Source organism: Festucalex cinctus, chromosome 15, assembly GCF_051991245.1.
Source record: "Festucalex cinctus isolate MCC-2025b chromosome 15, RoL_Fcin_1.0, whole genome shotgun sequence".
Lineage (NCBI taxonomy): Eukaryota > Metazoa > Chordata > Actinopteri > Syngnathiformes > Syngnathidae > Festucalex > Festucalex cinctus.
Window position 1 is genome coordinate 26088576 of NC_135425.1, and position 24922 is coordinate 26113497.

Consider the following 24922-nt stretch of genomic DNA (forward strand, 5'->3'; position numbering starts at 1 on the left):
TCATCAGGAAAAAAAAAAAAAAAAAAGTATGTTTGTATCTGTTTCCGTTTTGCAGCAATTAGCATTTGAATATAGCAAAGTTTCATCAAATTTCACATTGCTGGTGAAAACATTGTCAAAAAGAGCTTGTTGCAACATGGCCCTGGTTGAGCTCTTATACTCTGCTGCCACCTACTGACCTTTTTTTGTAATAACTGACATTTCTTCAACCATTCTTTTAAGTTCAGAGGTTGCATCAAAGGTTTAGCATAAAAAAACAAACAAACGTATAAATACGTCCTTGGGACAGGAAAAGTATATTTCCATCTGTTTCTTTTTTGCAGCAATTAGCATTAAAATATAGCTAAGTTTCATCATTATTCACAAATCTATTTCAAATTTTGGGCAATTGAGATATTTTTTTCTCAACATGGTACTGGTTGGTCTCTTTCGCTCTGCTGCCACCTGCTGGCCGTTTGTGTAATAACGGCCTTTTCTTCAACCGTTCTTTGCAGCTGAGGCAAAGCCTTCTGTCTGTTCTAGCATAAAAAAAAAACCTAAAACAAAAATAAACCTATAAATATGTCTTTGGGACACTTAAAACTTTTAAAATAGAACGTATTTATATGTTTTTGGGAGCAAATGAGTTAATCAGCCAATTAATCACTTATTCAAATTTTATTCTGGCTTTTTATTTTTATTTTTTTACTGATTTTTTTTTATTTTTTATTTTTAAATTTAATAAAACAATTTAATATTTTTTAAAAATGAATTCTTTATTTTTTTTTGCAGGAGGGGGAGGGGTCAAATGTCAATCTTTTGTTGTAATGTGTTGAATAAAACAAAAGAAAAAATACGAAAAAAATAGTGCTAAAATTGACCGCCCTAAAATTTTTTATTTTTTATTTTTTTTAACTAATATTTCATTTTCTAAAACTTTTCTTTTGTCATCTAAAACATCCACTGTTTTGTTTTGTTTTTATTGTATATCATGCATTCAGACAGCATTTACATGACACGAGTGAACACTTGATACGGTCAACTTGACACACAAATACGTCCCAACGAAACAAACGCGCACACACATTGAACTCACGCACACATGGAACATGTTCATATATTGCTGATAATTTTGCAATCGCATCCAGCATCAAAAAAACGACATTTTTCCAAAGTGCTCCACACGTTTCACATTAAAATACGACATTTTGTGACAGAAAGGCACCTGACAGTAATTATACGTTGTACATCTTTTGGAGGACAAACATTCACAATAATAATCATAATAATATCTTCTTTTTGTTACAATCACAGTTATTGTGTATGTACATTCACATCTAACTTTACATGATATGTTTTCATGAGGAGGTAAATGGCTAATGTCATGTTTAATAACGTCCACAATCTTCATCATCGTCATCGTCGTCGTATGTACGCGTCATCTTTGTTTTTATTGCAAGTTCAAGTTGAAAAATAAGACGACAAAATTAAACATCAAATTCATTCAAGTCTGGAAAAGTGCATGATCGTCGATACTACACGCGCAACACAACTTTTAGATGCCAAGGGAAAACCCTTGGAGCATTTAGTCCGTATCGCCGAAATCCAGTTTACGTACTAGTACGCGCTTTGCACTTAGTAGTATTTGACGCACTAGTGGACCTTTTGTGTGCTACTAGTGACATTTTTTTCCCCACTTTTAGTGACACTTCTGCTAGCATTTCTTCAATATTCAAGTACGAGTTGTACAAGTGGGCCAAAAGTGTCACTAGTAGTGGGAGAAAAAAAAAAATGACACTAGTATGACACAGTTCTCTTACTGCACACTACTAGTGCGCTGAATTGTCTTACTAGCGAGGATAAAGAACGTACTATTAGGAAGGATGTTCAGCGTAAGGTCCAGCGACTAGTTAAACAAAAGTGGCACTAGTTTTTGGGGGGAAAAACAAAACAAAACAAAACTGGGACCACTTGGACCAATTTTTATTTTTTTATTTTTTTTTATTTTTTAGGCCAATTCCAATATTTAGCAAATTGAGATTCCCATAACCAATTAATCGGCCAAGTTACAAAAAAAATATATAATTGTGGGAATGCTGAAGCAATTCTATATATTTTTTTGTAATTGACTAAATTTAACATTTAATAGCATTCAGCATTCTCACACAATTTATCCAGAAATTGCACTTAGTCTAGTTAATAAAACAACATTATTTTTTTTGGTCCCTTAACGCCGAAAATAAAAATCGTAATTACGCGCAGGACGTTTGCCTGCTTTGCAATACTTGGTCCTGATTTATTGACATTTCCGAGAGACAAAACTTGCCGATTTTTAAAGTGCTAATAATGGCAGGCTGATTCGTCGCTAAGAGGCGGAATTACTAGTGAAGCAACTGCGTACTACTAGTTCTACGATTATAAAATGATACGAATGAACAAGTTTCGCTTCTCTCGTTTGTACTAGTAGCATGCAAAAACAAAGCGTAAGATACTAGTGCTCTGAATTGTCTGACGAGGATATCGCCTAAGTGCTCAAACGGCTTTCACATCGTCTAAATAATTGTGTTTCTGATGCGTTTTTTTAATTTTTTTATTTTTTTTAATATATTTTTATTACAAAATAAAATCGGCGCTATACGGCGTCACCTCCTCCGGTAAGAAAATATAAGCGTGGCCTACGTGGAAATCATTTTCGATCGTGATATGTCAAGAAATGATTTTTCTTGTGGAGAAATGATCAGAACATCAAATTTTTGCCTTTGATGTTGTTGCATAATTTACGCTACGCACGCACGCACACGTCATACATGTCAAAGTTTCATTTCAACTGGAATGACGATATCGCACACTTGTGTACTTAGTATATATACTCATTTCATAACAATTTCACTTTTTTTTTTTTTTTTTTTTTTTTTTTGCAAAGGCCCCGCCTTCTTTTTTATTTGGGTGATGTCACGATGAATCGGTTGCGTTTGAATGGTAGAGTCCCGTTTACAATAAGAACGTGCTTGCAAACAAGTTACCGCACAAATGTGTCATTTGTACTCAGAAATTAAAATGTGAAAAAAATAATAATAATCTGGGTTCTAAATGCTTTATTAATAACTTTTTGAAGGTTTTTTTTTTGTTTTTTTCGTACGTTGGATTTGAGGGGTTTGTTAAGTTGTATGTGAATGTTTTAAAATGCTTTACAAACTATGAATACATTTTTATAAACAAAATACATATTTTAGCATACTTTTTTCATAAGTTGCATACAAGTAGGTATTAATATAAATGTAAAATTGGACTTTTACACAGCATGGACCTTAAGTAGGCTACTTTAAACCATAATAATAAATGACATAAATTAACCTAATTTTTTGTTCATAAATTGCATTTAAATATCAGAATTATTTTGGGGTACTTTTATGAGTACAGTCCCCCCCCACAAGTAACTGTTCTAAATGCTTTATAAATCGTTAATAAACGTTTAATGGCAAAGTTCAACAAAATTTGTCTTTTTTTTTTTTATGCGGGGTTTGTTCAAAGGTTGCATTAAAATGGGTTAATAATGGTTCATAAATATTAATGTAACAAACAGTAATAAGTGATGAGTGTGCTTTTAAATGGGTTTGTTTATAAATTGGATTCAAATGGATTTACTTATTTTTTTTTTCAAAGTGATTAATAATAATATAGCTAATTAGTTAAACGGATACTTGACTTATTTAGCCATTTTTTGGCAGTCAAACATTGTTTTGCCTATAATCAATTTGATATTTTGATACTGAAAATGACATCACAAAAACGGGCTCAGGTAACCAATCACAGCTCAGCTTGTGAATGTCACATGACCAAACCGATGAGCTGTGATTGGTTACCTGAGCCTTTTTTTTGTGATGTCATTTTCAGTCGACAGCAAGTTGCAAAATGTGTTTTTAAAAGCTACTATTTGTACGTGGAAAAATAATGAAAGTATGAAATTAATTCTAGACAAAATATTCACTTTTTATTGCTCTAATGGGCTAAATAAGTTGAAGTTTCCCTTTAAATGAGCTCACTATTTGGCAGATATATCGGATTATGATGTCATCATAAAGCTTAAACGGCAATTTATTAATCACGAAGCGCAACCCTTATTGTAAAGCGGTATCGATTTCCAACACGATATTTCCGGATTTTGGCCCCGCGCTGACATCACTCGTCGTATTGCGCAAGCTGGCGGAAGATAAGTGAGGAGATTGTTTGCATGCGGGTGCGTTACTTCATCCCCCTGCGCAGCATCTGATTGGCGGCGATGAGCATGACGCTGATGATGAAGGCGATGGCGAAGGCACAGATCAGGCTCTTGCGCACGCACGTGTGCTTCTCCTGTTGCGTGGGGCTCGCTGTGGGAACATCCAGACACTTTTCAGCCACTCGTTTGTTCGACTTTTATATGTTGCATATTTACGCACTGTCGATGTCCACGTGGGACTCGGGGCTGTTGAGGTGGTTCTCCTCGGTCATGATGATGTTCTCGATGTCCTTCATGGTGAGGTGGTCGCGGAAGGTGTCGTACAGGAGACGCTTCAGCTCGTCCACCGTCAGCTTCTGCATGTCGCACTGGAGCCGATTCGCAACAACATGGCGAGTTTTGCACATTGGAAAGTAGGAGTGTGACGAACAATCGTCATACTTTGTCTCCCGATAGATTAGCAATACGTTGACACAAGTATTGCGATATTTATACTTAATAACCAGCCACTAACCTAACGGATCAGTTTTTCATGACTTATTGAGCAATTACTTGGTGGGCCCCTAGGGGGAGCACGTCATAAGACTGGCAGGGAAATGGATGCAAGTCTTCAGGCGAAGAAGACTAATGATCTTAATTTTTTTTTTTTATTATTATTATTATTATTATTCTAATGATTTTATGTATTTATTTACATTTTATATAACAGATATTTGTTATTATGTATTTTTTATTTTATTAATTTATTGTATTATTTTATTTGTATTTATTATTTATTTAGTTTTATAATTATTTATTTTATTATTATTTATCTTCAGGTGAAGACTCATGAGCTTAATATTTTATATATATATATATATAATTTATTTTTATATTATTATTATTTTAGTTATTTATATTTTATATAATAGATATTTGTTACATTATGTATTTATCTTGTTTTTTATTTTTATCGATGTTAATTTATTGAATTATTTTATTTGTATTATTTATATTTTTATAATTGTTATTTATTTTATTTTCAGGCGAAGACTCATGAGCTTAATGTTTTATTATTTTTATATATATTTATTTTTATTTTATTATTATTATAATTGTTATTTTTTATTTATTTACATTTATATAATAGATATTTATGTAATTATGCATTTATATTTTATTTTTATTATTATTGATATTAATGTATTGTATTATTTTATTTGTATTTATTATTTTAGATTTATTATTTTTCTTATTATTTTTTATTTATTTTATTTTTTTTGATTAGCTGTAGCTTAGATTATTGTGGATTTATTACCAGAGCAATATATGGCTAATTGTGGCATCGTCATATCGTGAGATCGTTATCGTGAGCCTTGTATCGCATATCGTATCGTATCGTATCGTGAGGTAGGCAGAGTTTCCCACCCGTAATTGGAAATGATCAATTCACAAATCGATTTTTTTTGGTGTACGTTTGTACCGCGTGTCCTATTCTGCACTTGACTGACCTTCCAGAAGACAGAATCAAAGTCGGCCCCGTGGAACTTATCCGGCATTCCGGCCGCCGACAGTTTGGGACCCAGCAAGGTGACAAACTCGTCAAAGCCCACCTGACCGTCACCTGCGACCACACACACGCACGCACGCACATGATGAGGTGGGCGCCACGCGGTCCGCGAGGAGCTGGAGGTTGTCCTCACCGTCCATGTCCAGTCTCTGGATGATGACTTCCAGCTCCACCTCGTTGGGCATGTACCCGAGGGAGCGCATGGCCATGCCCAGCTCCTGCTTGGAGATGAAGCCGTTGCCGTCGCGGTCAAACACTTTGAACGCCTCGCGGATTTCTGGCGCCGAAACATCAAAACAACACAACAGGCGTGAAAATAATATCACAACAATACATGTAAACAATATGAATAGTCAAAAAAATAGATATATGTAAACAATACCACTCGTGTATAAATGCTATCACATGTAAACAAACTTGCGTGTAAACAATTCCACACATTTTTGAAAGACACCATGTGCATAACATGGAAATAACACGCGTGTAAACAATCCCACTCGCATACTAACAATACGGAAACGAGAAGCCGCCCTCATAAATATGGCACCTGCGTGTGTGTAAAGTAAAAAAAAAAATAGATATGTAAACAGTATGTGTTAATAATACAATGTGTGTAAACAATACCAGTGGCATGGAAACAACACGTGTAAACAATAAGACATTCACATAAACGATACCCGTGTCGACAGTGCCATACAAGCGTAATCAATACCATGTGTGTTAACATGCCACGTGTAAACAATGTGTTCAAACAATACCACACTTGTGTAAACAATATGTCACTTATGCAAATGCTACCACATGTAAACAAACATATGTCAACAATGCCACACATGCTTAAAAAAACAAGTTTAAAAATACCACGTGCGTAAATGTAAACAATGACGTGAATAACGCGTGTGTAAACAATTCCGCTCGCATGCTAACACATGATACGTAAACGAGAAGACGCCCACATAAATATGGCACCTGTGTAAACAATGTGTGGAAAGTTTAAAAAAAAAAATACATATGTAAACAGTGTGTTTTAAACAACAATGAGTAAACAATACCACTCGCGTAAACAATAAGACACCCGTGTCAACAACGATACCATGTGTTTAAACAATACCACAAGTTTAGACAATCTCGAAAACGGTAAAAATGCTAACAGTTGCTATGCTAGCGCATCAACGAAGCTGATTACAAAAGGCACCGCAGCAAATCTACAAGCGATTTCTGTGTTTCCCTGTCGATTGACAATTGCTAACGCCCGCTATGCTAGCGCGTGAGCGGCGAGACGTCAACCCGAGATGGCTTTCCATTGTGTCGCGTTGATTGATTTCCCTCCGCCGCCGATCCCCCGTTTGACCGCTTGTGTAAAAAGAGAAGCTTATGGTTTGATCTCAGCCTAGTGTAGCAGGAGCAACACATCACATCGCGTCGCGTCGCGTCGCCTCGCGGCCAAGGAGCCAAAAAGCTGCCAGACAAAGACGCTCTAAGCACAATTGCTCGCGACAGAAGGGCCGAGCGACAGCCCGAGCGTTTCATTAAGTGCCTTTTGGCAAGCGTTCCCGTCGGCTGCGCCGCGCCAACGACCTGCATCCCAATATTCTCTTTGAAGCGATAACAAAGAGCTTCCAGCGCATGAAAAAAAAAAAAAAAAAAAGGCGGACGCTGCTTTTTGATTGAAGTGGCGGCTATCTGTTTGCTTTTGACAAGAAGGAGAAGCGCGTTAAACGTTAGCTTCTCGCACTCGCTGGCAGCTTGATTGATGTTCATGCTCAAAAATGAAGAGCGCTATCAAGTGTTTGTGTACAGGAAAAACAAAGTTGACCGACTTTTTATCAATCAAAGAACCAATTTGCTGGTCTGTGAAAGAGCAAAGTTTTAGCATGTGCACTGCTAGGTTAGCTTCTCCAGCTAGCCATCAACTAGCTATTTTTGTAACTAAAGGGAGAGAGCTACATGTTTATGTGTAAAAGAAGACCATAGACTTAACTTTTTTGTTGACAAAGTTCTCACAATATCCGTTTGTTGACCAACTTTTTGTGAACCAGTGGGACTGGTGGAGCGCTAAGTGAAAACGCTTCATTAGCTTCTCTCGTTAGCTGCCTGATAGCTCTTTGTGACCAGACAATAAACTGCCACATTGGTGTAAAACTCCGAGTCGAACAAAAGACTGATTTTCATCATCGGTTTGTGCCGTGTGAAGAGTTACCGTACACTGCTACGTTAGCGTCTTGTGCTAGCTGTTTCCTATTTGTCATCACAAGGTAGTAGCCTATTGTAATTTTACTAAAAGATGTGCAAAACCCTTGTGAAGAGAGGACCGATTTGACTGATTTTTGTGTGCCGCTTGACAAGAAGCCAAGTTAAGAAGTCCACTGCTACGTTAGCTTCTCGCAATAGCCGCTAGCTAGCTAGCTATTTGTGTTTAATGCTACATGTTTGCGTTTTAGAATTAAATACTGAACTTATAAACAACAAAATGTTCAACCACAAAGACTTTTTTTTTTTTTTTTTTTTTTTTAAACATTCATTAGCTTATTGCTAGCGTATAATAATAGGAAACGCAGAAGAGAAGCTAATGAAAACAGCTTCTACGGTAATTACAAACCGTCAAACAAAGCTTTAACACACACGAAGCGTCACATCCAAAAAACAGGCGCACATATTCTCTCGGCTCCGACACTCTGACGCGCGCGCACAAAGTGCATCTGTCTCCATTACAGCTGGCGGCGTGGCTGGAGTGTTGTTATCTCCTTCGAGCGCCACCCTTGATTCAATGTCATGACCTGGTGCCAGTAACCAAATAACGAATTCACTCGGCGCGCTCGGATTCCTGATAGGTTTTTTTTCTGGAGACGGCTGAAACCGCAATATAGCCGTTTCCCCCATTGTTGTTTTCTTTGCCGTTGAAGCTGTAAATGCTAATGCTAAGCTAGCGGGTCAGTTGAGGCGAACAACAAAAGAATAACGACGGAAGGACGAAAGGCTTAAAAAAAACACAAGGATAGATCCACTCAGACTGATTACGAGACTGGAGCTGGGTCGGACACAAGGGCAGAGGGACAGAACGGCAAATAAAACTGAACGAAGCGGAAACAAACAAACCCGGTAGAGGGCGAAACCACGACAACAATCGGGAATGTGACACTGAAGATGCAATCAACTAAAATCTATTTGAAACTAACAAAACAAGACATCACGAAATCCAAACTCAAATCCAATAGAGGTCAAAGGAAGGTTAACAATACAGTGGGTCGAAACTAGTGTTCATTTTATCCGCCATTTTGAAATTTAGTCCAATTTCAATCAGCTTTTAATCATAGTCAGTCAACCTCATCTCGTTTTTATTTAGTTCTATTTTTAGCCGACTATAAATTGAGCATTTGAGTCTTTATTTTAGTCCAAGGAAACATTTTATTTGGCTAGTTTTAGTCGACAAAAACTGTCAATGTTTTAGTCTGGTTTTAGTCAGGACAACCATTTCACCCCTGTATTTTTGAAAACTATTTCACGTCAAATATTCTCTCATCTTTTTGATGAAAAACAATTTGACACACAATTACAGTATGGCTCCATGCTACAAGCTAGTAAGCTAGCCAGAATTAGTTAGCGGTCGGATTAACGTTATTGTCGATGCACACGCTAGCTGTAGATTTGAAAAGGGGGTTTCCCGGGACCACGGCAAAAAAAACAAACAAAAAAAACAAAAAACGTTGACATCTACATTTTGGCCTGTTTTACTGCCACTTCTCTCCTCTTCCGCATGCTGGCAGGTGCCAATATTTTTGCGATTCAGCGGCAGCTGTGAAATCTGCATAGCAACAAGCAATCGGGATCTCCCAGCGCAAGATGAACCGACGGCAGATTGAGCTGGCCGGGTGGTGCGGATAGCTTGGCGCAAAAAATTGAACACTATAGCGCCGTAGTGTAGCGTAGCGACGGAGGCGACGAAAAGGAATCCCTGCCATCAAATCATTCTTTTGGCCGGCAGCAATTTGACAGCCATGCGGCACTCCATCCACTTTGCCTCTTACTATTTTTTCAAGGCCGTTCCCATGTAATTTCTTCTCTTGCTGAGATTCGCCTGTTTCTAAAGAAGAACCTGGCGTGTTTTGGCGGTGTCAATGCGGGCAATAAAATGTTTTTTATTTTACTCATGGAGGCAACACTTCATATGTTACATTTGGAAACATATGTGGCACGTCAGTTTGTTGTAGCGCTCACCTGTCGCAAACAAACGTGCGCCATTTCTCACAAGCTAGCGCTGTTAGCTAATTATTTTTTTATGCTCATCAGAGCACCAAACAAAATGTAATTTTTTAAAAACTTTTAATCCTATGACTTTTTTTTTTTTTTAAATAGTCAAATTTAGAAACTTTTTCTTGTCAGTGTGTGACTTTTTTCCCTCATGACATGAAAATTTGAAAACATATAATAATAATAATAATAATAATACATGTTTATATAATATACGTTTCCCCCCAAAATTTGTTAAAATGTCGTCAGGTTGCCACTTTGAGGAGAAAAAAAAACAAAAAAAACTTTTAAAAATAAATAAAACTTCATATTATGACTGTAGAGGAAAAAAAAAAAGTTTTTGTGCCAAATTTATGAAAAGCATAATAGTCATGACGTCATTAAAGAGAATGGCAAGCGTTCAACCATTTTTGTCACATTTTTTTTTTTTGCTTCGATTCAATGTACATTGTGCTGCTCATTCTGGCATGTGCGCACCCTGGCCACTTGGGGGCAGTATAATGCAGACAGATACAAGTCAATACACATGAAGAAGACGAGTCAGTCCTCAGTAAGCCACAGTAGTAAAAGGAAAAAATAAATATTTATTTGACGGTAGTTCCAGGTGTCTCGCAAGGATATTTTTCATTTTGTCATGTGTTTACATTTGATTTATGGCTCTGTTTTAGTTCGTGCAAGGCTAAAATATGTAAAGTCATATTCCATTAAAGCATATTTTGAGTTTTTTTTTTTTTTTCTTTCTCCAAAGCAGCGGCGTCGGCGCAGCTCATTTATCACACTTTGTCATTCATAAGAAAGGCAAATATTTACTGCCAATTTCCCAGCAGATTGATGGCGTTGATAATGTCCCGCAAAGTCAACACGGGCTCCATTTTGTTTGAGCTTATTTGTCGCGATAACTGCCATGCGACTGCTTTTTAATTTCTCGTCGTCCCAGCGGTGACGTCCGACTTTGAAAGCTTTCTGACCTTCCGCGCGACATTTGCGACACGTTTCAGTGTGATGCTTCACGTCAGCACCTGCCAAGGTTTTTGGGATCGAATCGGCCAAATCACGCGTTATTTTGTGTGTCTTTCATGTTTAAAGTAGCTGTACGAATGATCAATAAGCAATATTATTGACCGAAACTCATCTGCCTGCGTCATCAGATTTTCTCGTCATGGTGAACTTTTTTTTTTTTTTTTTTGTGCCGCAAACGTATGTCGCTGCCGCGGATCGCAGATGTCGACGCAGGAAAGCTCCACACGAGGAAGAAGAAACAAAAACGTCCTTCACATCAAAAGATAACAAATCTGATTTCAGGTCACTTTTTTTTCCCCTTTTTTTTTTTTGCTGATTACTTTCGGTTGCTGGCTCCTTTCCAAAAATCTTCGCCATCTGCACTTTCTGCTTCCCTCCAGCTAGAAGGATTGTTGTCAAACAAACCTCATTCACTATTTAAAAAAAAAAAAAAATGTGTCAGAGGTAAACAAACAAATTAATTAAAAGTCTTTTGATGCCTCAAAATCTTCCAATTTCCTTGGATGAACAGAAAGCGCTCAATATGTGATCATATTAATAAAAAAATATATATATTGATAGGGACACTTCATCAGGCACACTAGCAAAATCAACAATATTGTGAAGCCCGTTCATTAAATGTCAAATTAAGACAATTAAATTCCAAAATGTTGAACCAAAACAAATGATTCTGTGTTAGCTCAATGCTAACATATAATGCAAAATGCCATAGACAGGCTAAGAGAAATTAGCACAGATTTGAGGGGAATTGCAGACTTTCGAAACAGCTGCTGCTTGAACACGCACAAATGTGCAAACTGATTCCAGGCATCGTATCGAGCAGATACCGGACTTATTTCACGGTATCGGGTACGTCGTGAAGGATTGTTTGTCTGTACGGTATGTGCCTTCTGATGGACGGCGACCAGTCGCCATGCTATTCAGAAAAACAGTAGTAAAATGTATTTAACGCATACGTTTTTTTTTTTTATGTCAAGTAGTCAAACAGACAAAATAATATTTATCAAGGGGTGAAGGGAAGCTATCGTGGCTATAAAAAGTCTACACACCCCTGTTTTTAAATGTCAGGTTTTTGTAGCAAACAAAAACAAGACTCAATCATTTTTACTTTTTCCCCTAGCCTATAACCTCTACGAGTCAATTAAAATACAAGCAAAAACAAAAGTAGCATGTTGCATAAGTGCACACACCCTTTTCGAAATGGGGATGTGTCAGAATAGAGTGTATAATTAAAATGCTTCTGATTAGTTCTAAACAAATGAAGGTGGATGGGCACATGTCAAAACACTATGGGTGGAACTGATAAAAAAATGTATTTTTTTTTTTTCCCTTTTTTAATGCATAAATAAAGACCAAAAAATAAACATGCTGTGGCATTTTAGGGCTATTTTTTCATGTCTGTCATAAGGGCAGGTGCTTGAGCACCACTTGGGGTTGATGTGTGCACGTTGCCTGGCAAAATACACACTTGACATATGGAGTCATTGTGATATATATCTTGGGAATATATCATCTGATTATTCGCACAATTTCATGTTAAATATCAACTTTTTCCCCCCCCATTCATTTTCAATGGGACTGGCATTGAACATGACCACTTCCATACATACAACGTATCATTACCATCTCTGTGATACTGCTCAGTGGCGCACTTGGTAAAATCCATTGTCCGGTAACCAGGAGGTCTTTGGTTCGAATCCCACCTCCGACTATACATTGCAAATGTATCCATGGCAATTATGCGAAGTGATTACATGTATACCAACTATCTTAGTTCCGCCTTTCCATCTAAATGAATGGCGGGTACTGCATGCCTAGGTGGCGCTATTGCGTGAATTTTATTTATTAATTTTTTTGGCAATTTTCCGTTGGATATAATTAGTTCCACTTTTCCATCTACATGAATGGCGGGTACTGCATGCCTAGGTGGCGCTATTGCGTGAATTTTATTTATTTATTTTTTGGTCAATTTTCTGTTGGATATAATTAGTTCCATTTTTCCATCTAAATGAATGGCGGGTACTGCATGCCTAGGTGGCGCTATTACGTGAATTTTATTTTTTATTTTTTATTTTTTTTTGCAATTTTCCGTTGGATATAATTAGTTCCATTTTTCCATCTAAATGAATGGAGGGTACTTTCAAATCACACTTTTACATATAAATACGCCATGAGCCGGCGCCGACACAGGGGCTAACAAACAAACCCAACGTGGACAAATGGACGCTACAATTAATTAATAAAAATAGGCCATTAGGCATGATTTTCAACAAGCCAAGTTGGTGCACGTTAAATATTTACCTGACGTTACAGAGACATGCAAGTGAGTTGGTTCAAATTTGGCTTGGGCAATATTTTATTTGCATTCAGCGTTCAGCATTCCCACGGAATTTCTGCGGAAATTTCACTTTTTTCTATTTTTTTCCGAAGTAGAAGTATGTGTACAGAAATTAAGAAGTTTTGCCACTTGTAATCCAAGTCGGAATATTTCTGCGGCCAGAAAATAAAATACTCGCATACTTTGCGACTCACCCTCCAGCTCATCCTCAGGTAGACTGACGGGGGTCCGGTAGGTGAGGACATCCGGGATGGTGCACAGCCCCTTGTACATGAACCTGGTGGTCACGGCGCGCACCGGCATCTCTGCGTCGAGGAGACCGAGCCGACCGCCGGGCGAAGATCCTCATGCAGCCCACCACCTCCCCCCCGCCCGACCCGAACCTCGTCTTCCCCCACCGAACCCTCACTGGGGTCCTCCACGTCCAACCCTGAAGAAAATCCGCCTTTTTTTTTTTTTTTTTTTTTCCCCCCCTCCTGGTGCAACTTCAGCGCTCCTCCTGCATGATTTCTTGGGGTATTTGATGAGAGGATCAAGCTGGCGCAACACCGCAGCCCGAGCAGATGTCGACAAAAACACGACGAGGAGGGGGGGAAAAAAACACACAAAAAAAAACGACGCTCACATCGTGTTGTTTTGCGGCTTTTTTTTTTTTTTTTTTTTGCGTGCGTGCCAACTAGTTCGCGCCTCCTCGGCGGCGGTGCGGCATGAAAGCGCCTTGAAATGGTCACAGGGAGGAGGGAAAGATTGGGAAGAGAGGCGGGAAAGGAGGAAGGAGCATCTTGAGACGTTTCCAGGGATTCCTGGGTGACCCCCTTCTCTTCTCTTCTCGTCTCGTCTCGTTTCGCCTCCTCACAGTCACTACGCTCACTCGAGTGCCACTCACCCCACCACTCTCTCTCTTTTTTGCTCTCTCTCTCTCCACACACACGCACACACATCCACATCAATTCAATTCCGTTCCACAACACACCGCCACGGGATAAAGAATGCAAAACATACTGTACGTTGCTTTAAACTAGACTAAGTGCAATTTCTGCAGAAATTGCGTGGGAATGCCGAATGCTTATGAAGGAAATTGAAGGATAAATTCTGTGAAAATTCAAAGTAATTTACTCGTAGTAGAAGTAGTATTAATAATCATTTTTAAGTCGTATACTTGGAGTTGAATGACAAATGAATAAAAAGAAAAGTTGGACTGGAATCTGGTGAAGGTGGGATTCAAATCCTCGCCTTGCCTCGTGTTTACTTAACCAAGTGCGCCACTGAGCAGTATCAGAGACCTGGTAATGATGATCGGTCGTATGTTTGGAAGTGGGCGTGGAAAGTGGAACTTTTGAAAAAGTTCAATGTCAGTCCCATCGAAAATGAATAGCTCCACCTAGCAAACGTAGCCTGATACCTAGCTAGCATTCAGCCAAAATCAGATTTTTTTTTTTTTAGCCCATCCAGATTGAAACTGTATAACTCTAAATCAAATCTGTTTTTTTTTTTTGTAAGATGGATTCAGTCAGAACGCAAGCTTAGCTACAAACTAGCTACCGAATTAGCCTGTTGCTATCTATTTACTTTAGCTGTAAAATTGCTGATTAACATCCATAATAGTTTGATGAGCAAAACCTAAAGAAACAAAAAAGTACAAATCTTTCAAAATATGCCAAAAATACTTTTAAATCTTGCCAGCGACATCTTCAGGCTCCAACAAGTTCTTGCTAGCCACACGCTAGGATAACAACAGCTGCTTTTTTATGCTAACCCCGTACAGTTTTAATTAGCAACATTTTTCATTCACGTCTGTTTACCCTCCACTAATGATTTGTGTTGCCATCACTTTTTATTATTATTGTGATTTTTATTATTCCCGTTTTACGAGCCGGCTCTTTGTTTGCATCTGCCGCCGCCGCCGATGCCGATGATGATGATGATGATGATGATGATGATGATGTGATTATGCAAAGCGCGTTCTGCTTGTTCCTAATTGGACTTAACGTCCAATCTTAAGATGAATCAACATTTCATAAATGTCTTTTCGTGGCGTGACAATTAGAATCATTTCATTGCATTTTCCACGTTACGATGTTGCCTGAGAAAACGATATTTGAACCGCGTTAACTTGTTTCATTTAAACCGACAACTGAAAAAAGGTTTCAGGCACAAAAGTACATTTGCATTTTGATTTGAAAACAAATGAATCTCTGCTCACCTGCTCGCCGATGGACTTGTTTTTGTTTTTGTTGTTTTTGTTGTTGTTTCTGGGAATTTGCTTTTCCGGGAACTTCCGATTCAATCTGGCAAAAACATTTTGGAGTGGAAGGAAAGAGGAACGTTTCCGCTGAATATCAATGGCGGCTGACACGAATCCGAACTGACGGGAACACGCACGTACACGCAAATGGATAGAGAGTTTTTTTTTTCCCTTCTATTTTACCAGTTTAATAATTTAATGTGGAGTAAATATTTTTGTTGGGCAAATAGATTTACTGTAAACATACTTGCAAAAGATGGTTGAAGGTACTTGAAGGCTAAATACATTTTTGCCATAATTTCAGGAAGCCATTGTGGTTTATATTTGAGACAAGTTACTTGCTTTTCAGCATTCTCACATATGTTATTCGGCTTTTTTTTTTTATTCTCAACATAATACTGTAATGTTAAAAATCAACTTTTGCCCCCATTCATTTTAAATGGGACTGACATTGAACTTTTTCAAGTCCCACTTTCCAGGACCACTTCAATACATACAAACATCTTTTTCATTACCATCTCTCTGATACTGCTCAGTGGCGCACTTGGTAAAATGCATTGTCCAGTAACCAGGAGGTCGTGGGTTCGAATCCCACCTCCGACTATACATTGCAAATGTATCCATGGCAATTATGCGAAGTGATTACATGTATACCAACTATCTTAGTTCCACTTTTCCATCTAAATGAATGTCGGGTACTGCATGCCTAGGTGGTGCTATTGCGTCAATTTTATTTATTTTTGCATTTTTCCATTGGATATCAGTTCCATTTTTCCATCTAAATCAATGGAGGGTACTTTCAGATAACACTTTTACATCTAAATACGCCATGAGCCGGCGCCGACACAGGGGCTAACAAACAAATCCAACATGGACGAATGGACGCTACATTTAATTCTGTTCTCGCAGAATTACTCACCGTTTTCGGTGAGAGGCGTTTTGTGCATTTCCAGCTGGTAAGATGTTCGTGCTTTTTTTCCCCCCTTTCGACAAGAACGAACACAAAATTTTCACCCGTGGCCATGATTGGTTAAAAACAAATGTGTAGAATGTCGCATCGTCCAATCAGCTGGAAGTATTGTACAGAATGTCCCGCCTTTCCACGACCAAATTATTGTGGAGAGGATATGTAATATCCATCTGGCTATTGCCAAGTTAGTGGCTATGTGAACGTACTTGCAAATACATTTTTACAGTTAAAAAAAAAAAAAAAAAAAAAAAAAACAGCTTGAATGAAACGTTTGAAGTTGGGACGGACGCCATTTTGGACAAGAAGGCAAGCGTCCACGTCCGCACTGTGCCGGACTCTCTCCGCAGTCGTTACTGTAAAGTTAATTAAGACTCCGGCAGTGTGAAAAGGTGAACACCCCCGCCAAAAAGCCCCCGCGGGGGGTTGGGGGCGTGACATCCATCATACATCCTATCAAAATCAAATGAAGCCGCAGGGGCGCAACGAGTGAGTGAGTGAGTGAGTCAGTCTCTCTCTCTCAGCAAAAGTTACTACGTGAGAAAAAAAAAAAAAGAAAAGATTTGAAGTTACTTTAATGTCAAGCATGCTGACAGAAAAAAAAAAATAAAAATCTAACTTTTAAGTCAAGCTACTTTTTTGCTAGCAGCCTTATTAGTTAAGTCGGTCGAGCAAATCAAATCGATGGCCGGGGGCCATTTTGTGTTTCTGTGTCGGATCGGAGCATTCGCTCCATTTCGACTCCAAACGAGAACGTGACGCTGACATTTAACGGCATCTTCTTTTCCTCACGCGTGTGACGTTAATGAGCTCGTCGACCGTTTGACTTAATGAGCGGACAGTTAGCCTACAACACGTCCATCCAGCAGCTGTTGTCGTTTCGCATTGACATTCATATGCGGTTTCACGTGTTCATCATTCACTCCACGCAGACGGAGGGAACACGCGCTGCCGTTTCCGTCTCCCGGGATCAGGTGGGGGTCATTTTGAAAAAAAACAAACCATTTGGCCCTGACCGACCGCAAGCGCAATCGAATCCTGCAAGCTAACCGTGCAGAAACAAGTTGAAGGCAGGGGGGAGTTGAAAAAAAAAATAAAAAATATTCCATCAGCGGTACCAACATGAAAACATTGTAGCGTCAAGGATTCATTTGCGATTATTGATTGCGTTGGTAACTGACTGAAGGACCTTTTGCTTACAGAAAGTATGAGGTCGCCCCCAACAGGCTGCGTCGGCGCGAGCGGAATGCTAATAGCTTAGCGACGAGGTCTACTTTTATATTAGCTGAATGACAGCACGCGCTTTACTCTCAGATGGGGTTGGGGGGAAACAAAAAAAAAAACAAAAAAAACGACACTACACGTACACTAAAGCCTCTTTGATCGCAAGTCGTAATATTACGAGAATAAAAATCGGAAATATGACATGAACTCATTGACTGCTGGCAGTTTCAAAAGCATAATAACTGCCTTCCATGACAATGCAAGCAACCCGGCCTGTCAAAACAAAGCGGACCCGGCGCGAGGGCACTGTTGGAATCGTTAAAACGCTTTGAATCGCCCTGCTCCGTTTAGCGAAAAAAAATAAATAATCAAGTTAACAGTTTGCGTTAAAGTCATTAATGTCATGACTGGGTCACGCCAGGGTTAAGTTTGGGTTCATGACCGCGAGGTCAAGTGTCCGTTTTGAACTGATGTAATCGGCGTCTAGTTTCAACCGGTTTTAAGCTATGTGATGTCATTAATCTCTTTTTTTTTTTTTTTCTCCTGGTCAACAGCCAATCCGATCATTCAACCGCCTATTTAAGCCAAACCGAGTAGTGTGCGTTTGCCGGATTATTACCTCTGTTCCTCTGTGCATCTCCACAGCGCGTCCCGTGGCTCTCGATGCATTCTCGTGGTTTCTGGTCAAGTCAAGTTCGTTCCACGCCTCTTGATGTCCTGCCAATAAAGTGTTAAACTCCGATTTGAGTCCAACCTCAGAACACAACACACGTGACCAGGAACATGGCGTCCCACACCGTACGATCGCATTAAATCTGTTTTAAAAATAAAATTCTGGGAATAAGATGCCAAAGATGTTCGCACATGTATGATTTGTACACAATGCCGAATCCGCTACTGGAAAAATGATTTATAGTGTTGTATCGCTTTAAGCAGTACGTTTAAACGCCGACATGATCAGCCAAATATCATTTTGGCTAACGCGTCTGCTAGCTTAAATGCCAAAGAAAGGTGAAGTGGCGCTCGAGGAAATGTATTGCTACATGCTAACTTTTCCACACTGCAGCCCTGATTTGCATTCCATTAAGATTTGAGTTCCCCTTCAAGACATTCTCGTCACTGAACTGTTTTAATTTGTTTGGTTTAGGATGTTCGGAATGTCTGCAAGCGGCGCGCTCATTTGAGAAGTTGCTGTTATTGTGTCCTACTTCAAGGCCGGCTTCTTCTTCTCCTCCTGCTCCGCCACCGCCGTGGCGGCGCTCGATCGTCTTCACCATCGCGGCCCCCCCCCCCCGGAGCGGCGGCTTTAATTGGCAATTAGACGGCGGCACGCAACACGGGTGCGCAATGTGGCGAGATTCATGAATATTTGATACGTTCACAGGGAGAGACGTTCGTCCTTGGATGCCAGAACTTTGACGGCGGTCAGGATGGCATCATGGCACAGATGATGCGTAATTAAAAAAATGGGATTAAAGATTTAGAAAGACCTTTTTTTTTTTTTATTAATTTTTAATGTAATATAACCAAGCAATGTTGGTCATAGACTACTCTCAGTTTTTGGTGCTTTGGAGTGAAATTTTGGAATAAAAAATTCATGACAGTGTTGGCTAATATTCGGGCTGCAGATTATGACCAAAGCAATATAATCACCATTATTTTGGTCAATATTGTAATCACAATTATTTATTATGATACGAAAAACATCTGGACTTTTATTACTCTACTTTTCAAAAAATAAAAAAATAAAAAAATCACAATATGAGAATCAAGCCGACCAGAATATCTCTCTCTCCCATATATATATATATATATATATATATATATTTTATTATATTTTGATCCTTCGATGTTGGCTCTTCCTATCATTGGAAAGCAGAATTCATATATTTATATATATATTTATATATTTATTAGGGGCGTCAAAATTAGTGCGTTAATTTAATGTTCCTTTAACGCCACGTATTTTTTTTAAGTGATTAATGACCGCCCCTTGCTTGGAAAGCCTGCAATGGGGGAATTCCAGTCCACATGTCCATGTCAAAAATTTTCAGTATTAAATGTGATAATGCACACATTTGTGGAGACCGAGGTCAAGTTGTACTTTTACAATTTTAAGAATGTGCACAATTTCACAAGTGACTTCATGTTCACGATTAGACAGCTCTTAATATTATAAGAAAAATGCACTGAGCTGTCACTGCCGTCTTACAAATACAATTATGCCATCTAGTGGCAGAAAAAGTGACCTCAACACAAATCAATATCACACATTGATTTAATTTTTTATTTTTTTTTATGAAGGATTATGAAATCTCGGTCCGAATGACTAAAAGATGCTGCCGTATTTCTATTAGTTTAACATTTTTTTTCCCCACTTTTATGTTAACAAGAGTATCAAAACAAACATTTTTATTGTCCATTTAGAACAAATATTTGCGATTAATTGTGAGTTTGAAGTCATGACACCCCTAATATATATATATATATATATATATATATATGAATATGAGCAGGCTTGTATCGATGATTCTCATTTTCGAGGGAGGTGACACGATTGCGCGTTACCGTACCCGGCGTCCATCTGTAACGAGCCGTTATGATGGATCTCCTCCATTACCTGCGGCGGCTCCTCCTCACATATGGCGTGCTCTTGTCATTAACGCCGCACCCGCATCAATTATTCATCCCGGATCTGACCAGCCAATAAGCGGCGTAATTTTTTATTTTTTTTTATTATTGAATGTTGAAACATCATGGCGCATACGAGTGATGTATTAAAACATAACGAGGACGTGGGTCGGCACACTTTGCCAGGTGCAGCGGAGGCAGGAATTATTGATGATGCAACAACCCCGTGGAAAAATCCACAGGCTTCATCAGCTGATGGCCGTTTTGGACGGAAGCGAAGTGCAACACAACACCCGGCAACTCCGAGAGGACAGTAAACTAAAAAGACATCAAAGTGTCAACACCTCCGCTCGCTCCCAAACAGAAGCATGACAGGCCAATCGATGACAAAAAAAAGCTGGAGACTTGCTGTTAAATATCACAACTTAAAAAAAACAAAAAAAAACGACATATACACTTAAGATCCTTGCTATAGCCCAGATTTTAAGATTATTATTATTATTTTTTTTAAAGGGTTTATACTTTTTACAGGCATGTCGGAATTTAGAGTTGGATGACTTGAGTGTAGTACCACGTTGGTACTACACTTGATCGGTTTTTCGAACATCATCCGTTCCAGAAGGCTGTTCCAAACGCAAATTGTTCGAAATCCAAAACAATTTTTCCCATTAGATTTAATGTAAATAATTTTAATCCGTTCCAAGTAAAAAAAAACCAAACTATTTTACACCATAAACTGCACTGTATACTGTTTACCATAAATAGAAAAGGGTAGAAATAGACATTGTTTTATTTTAATAGAAGATATCCTATCTAAAATAATGAAAAAAAAAACGCACTTGCTTTCTTTGAACCCATGATTAGGGGCTAATATACGATGCAAAACTTATAAGATTTGAGTCAGTAAGCTGCAGTCAAGTCAAGTCATATTATTCAGTTGTCACAAACGATAAACATCTGACATGCCTGTGAGTGATGTATACAATACGAATCTATAAGTCGATTATTGCCATTTTTTTTTATTATTCAATTTAAAAAAAAAAAAAAAAAAAATTAAATAAAAAATGACGTCTTTTTCCGTCAATGGCAGTGAATGAGTTAGAGGGTTTTAGTCTAGTTTTAGTCTGGTGAAAAATGTGTGTTGACGAAATATTTTTTGTTACTACTTTCCACCATTGTTTGTTGTCAAAACTACGATCAAAAGTAACTTAGCGCGCCGAACTGAGCCGAAAAAGATTATTTTTTATTATTTTTTATTTTATTATTTATTTATTTATTTATTTTATTAGCGTGATCGTCTCTAATAGATCAAAATGAGCGCAGTCAGGAAGCCGCCGAGTCTCAGCGGGTCCTCCCAGGCCGGACCGCAGCCGCCGGCTTCCGTATTTGCCGTGCACATTTATTTTTTATTTTTTTTCCTTCCTGTGCGCTAATTGAAAGTGTTGCAGGTGCGACGCTCACCGCTCTGGGACTTCATTAGGCAGAGAGCGCGCTTTCACCTGACCCATTTTTTTTTTTTTTAGGGGGGGGGAACCCCCAGCGGGCCTCCCACAGCTTCATGACATCCCCGACTTGTCTCGCGACAGCGCCGAGGAGTGATTAATTGATGGGATTTTTTGGCACACGAATCCACAGGGAGGCCGACTTGCGGACCCGCAGACTGCCGAGGTCTCGCGGTCGGGGGTCTGGCGCCGGTCGGTGAACCTGATCCGCCCGTGGAGCTAATGAATGATTAATTACGGCAGGAAGGGTCGTCAAGCGAGGACGGGGGAAAGGGACGGACGCGTTTATTGCTTCAACTGCCAACTGGGACGAAACACTTGTTACCAAGCTGCTTCCTTTTGTTTTCTTTTTTTTCTTCTCTCTTCTCAACTCGCTTGTCTCACAATAACCTTGTTAGACACTCTCGCAAACGCACATGCACAGTACACACATATACACGCACACAAAATTGGAAACAAAACCAAAACACGATTACTCAATGGCAGATTTATTTATTTATTTTTTTTGTAGTATCAGTGGCTGGTATCAGCAGCCGCCGCTACTTTTGATATGTGAACTTTCCCCGAAAAAAAACAAAGATCATTTTGAAGAATTCCAATATAGCATTTTTCTTAAATTTGCATGAAATTAATCGCAATTTTCTATTCTTAATAATTGTCCTACTGCAAATAAATATATATTATTGTAATTATAATATTATATTTTTTTAAATTAGTCTTAATTTTTTTAAATGTAAAAATATTTTCTTGTTATGCACCAAAAAAAAAAAAAAAAAAATGATCGTCCAACTGCACAGTGCACAAGCTGCACACCAACTTCAAGTTTTTGCCAACATAAATAAATACACAAATAAATAAATATAAGTTTGGTCCAAAAGGAATTTTCTTGTTTTGTACCCAAAAAAATAAAAATAATTGTTTAAATAATCGGGATTTCAATTATTGCCACAATAGTCGTGATTATTTTTCCCCATAATCGAGCAGCCCTTTTCGGACGATAAATCGGTACACGCAAACATGCACACACTAGTCGATATGCACGCACGCAGCACACTTGGTGCAAATCTTGTTCCACTGCGTCAACAAGTGAAGACCCCGTACGGATTCCTGATCAAACTGTACCGCATACACCCCCTCCCGACTACAATTTACATTTCAAAAGCCTGCAACCGCTTTAATTTCCATGAAATTGGGCGGGTGGCTCACACATACGGACCGCGAAACCTGCTTGTGGTCGCCGATATTAAATATGGGGAAAAAAAAAAAAAAAAAAAAAAAAAACAGCAGCGCATGACAGGATTCATCCTTCCCGGATTTGGAGACTTAATCCAATCACACGGTGATGAATCACACTCATCGTCGGGGGGTCGGGGGGGGGGGGGGGGGGGGGGGCTAGTGGTCCCTAATAGTTTTAATCAACATGAGAGCGCTAAATACACGCACCGAGCGAGCGGTTCCATCACCTCGGCTGCACTGCTTGTCATTATGTAACGCTTCATTCGACTCACTGGGATTCTCAGATGTTTTTTTTTTTCCCTCTTGATCTAACAAGCGTTTCTTGACCTAATTCTCCATAAAAAAAAAAGAAAAAAAAAGAAAAAGTGTATCCCCACCACCCAGAATGTAGGCCACCATCATGCGTCTCAGTGAAAAAGGCAGCCAAGGTTGTACGAGACAAGACACACGATGACTCGGAACGTTTCCACAAAAACGCGTCATCGTTCCTGGTTATTGGTTGCGCAAACGCCGACGTTCTCACGTCCGTTTTTTTTTTTTTTTTTTTGCTGTACGAACGCTTGCGGCCCAAAAAAAACAAAAAACAAAAAAAAAACAAAAAAAAAACGTCATCTGAAGGTGCTTTAACACATTCACTGCCAGCCCAAAAATGTATCATTTGACGTCTTTTTCCGTCAATGGCAGTGAATGAGTTAATGTTATTGGCTGCTGCTCGATGACATCACTTCTGTGTGACACTATCAAATGTCCATATTCTGGCGGTTAATATCAAAATAAATCTACTTAAAATCACATTTAAAAATCATCCCCAATGAAATTAATTACCAATGACATTTTTGACTATAATTATAGTTAGTTTTAGTTCGATGTTTTTATTTTGTTAACATTTTTTTAATTTTAGTTTTAGTTTTTTTTCCTTATGTTTTAGTTAAAATAACCTTGACTGAAGCACAATTATGAGCAAGAAGACGAGGAAGAGAAGGTCCCCAACTCATCTCCAGAAAATCATTTTTGAAAAACGTTATTGTCAAGCCAAGTCATCTTTATTTTAGTTAATTGGCCAATTAAATCGGTTATCAGAACGTTATTTTGCCAAAACATCTGAATCGTCATGTAAATATATATCAGTCCAATTAACCGTACAATTTTTCTGAACATTTTTTTTTTATCTTTCTATCGTGTCAGAACGTTTGCTTCCGAACCGAACGCTCCGTAGCTGACGGGTCGCAAGATTGGCGAGCGGTGACGGAAAGAGCGATAAGGCAAAAAAAAAAAAAAAAAAAACGCACACAAAACGTGCCCTTGTGCAGGAGTCAGACGTTTGAATCCAAACAATGTTTCATTTTCCAATTAAATCTGCCTCGGTCAAAGACAACGGCGAGCGGGATGAGACGGGGGGGGGAAAAAAAAAAAAAAAAAAAAAAAACAGCTTTGGAGAGCACAATAAAAAGGAAGTCAAAAGAACGCAATTATACGGCGGCGGCACAGGAAGTGATGGCAATTTGAAAGGTCATCGGCAACTTGGGGGACTTTTATCCCTTTTTCTTGGACTTATCGTCTTGCCCAATATACAAGCACGACTTTATTTGCGCTTTCTTAAACGTACGAGAAATACAGGCAAATAAAGTTTTACGGCGAACCCCGACGGCGTTTGTGGCGGCCGCTGGGTAAAACTGCCGAGTCGCTGTCCTCCAAAGCGTCTTTTTTGCTCTTTTGTTTGATGATGTGCATCAAGAGGATGTGATTACTGACTGTGATAAGAGA

The 24922-nt window shown here is 38.8% G+C and overlaps 1 protein-coding gene across 2 annotated transcripts in view; it reads right to left on the minus strand.

Annotated features, from left to right (window-relative positions):
- Window positions 1–945: 945 nt before the first annotated feature.
- cabp7b (calcium binding protein 7b) overlaps window positions 946–24922 on the minus strand; it is a 50509-nt gene continuing 26532 nt past the window's right edge. Inside the window, exons 1-5 of one of the 2 annotated variants that reach the window (XM_077497195.1) lie at window positions 13548–13724; window positions 5881–6024; window positions 5689–5801; window positions 4419–4566; window positions 946–4349 (exon numbers count right to left, since the gene is read on the minus strand). In XM_077497195.1, the coding sequence (XP_077353321.1) occupies window positions 4222–4349; window positions 4419–4566; window positions 5689–5801; window positions 5881–6024; window positions 13548–13656 (642 nt within the window). In that variant the 5' untranslated portion in view covers window positions 13657–13724 and the 3' untranslated portion in view covers window positions 946–4221. Of the gene's footprint in view, window positions 4350–4418; window positions 4567–5688; window positions 5802–5880; window positions 6025–13547; window positions 13725–24922 lie in introns of those variants that run through there. The other variant, XM_077497194.1, reaches the window with a different exon arrangement.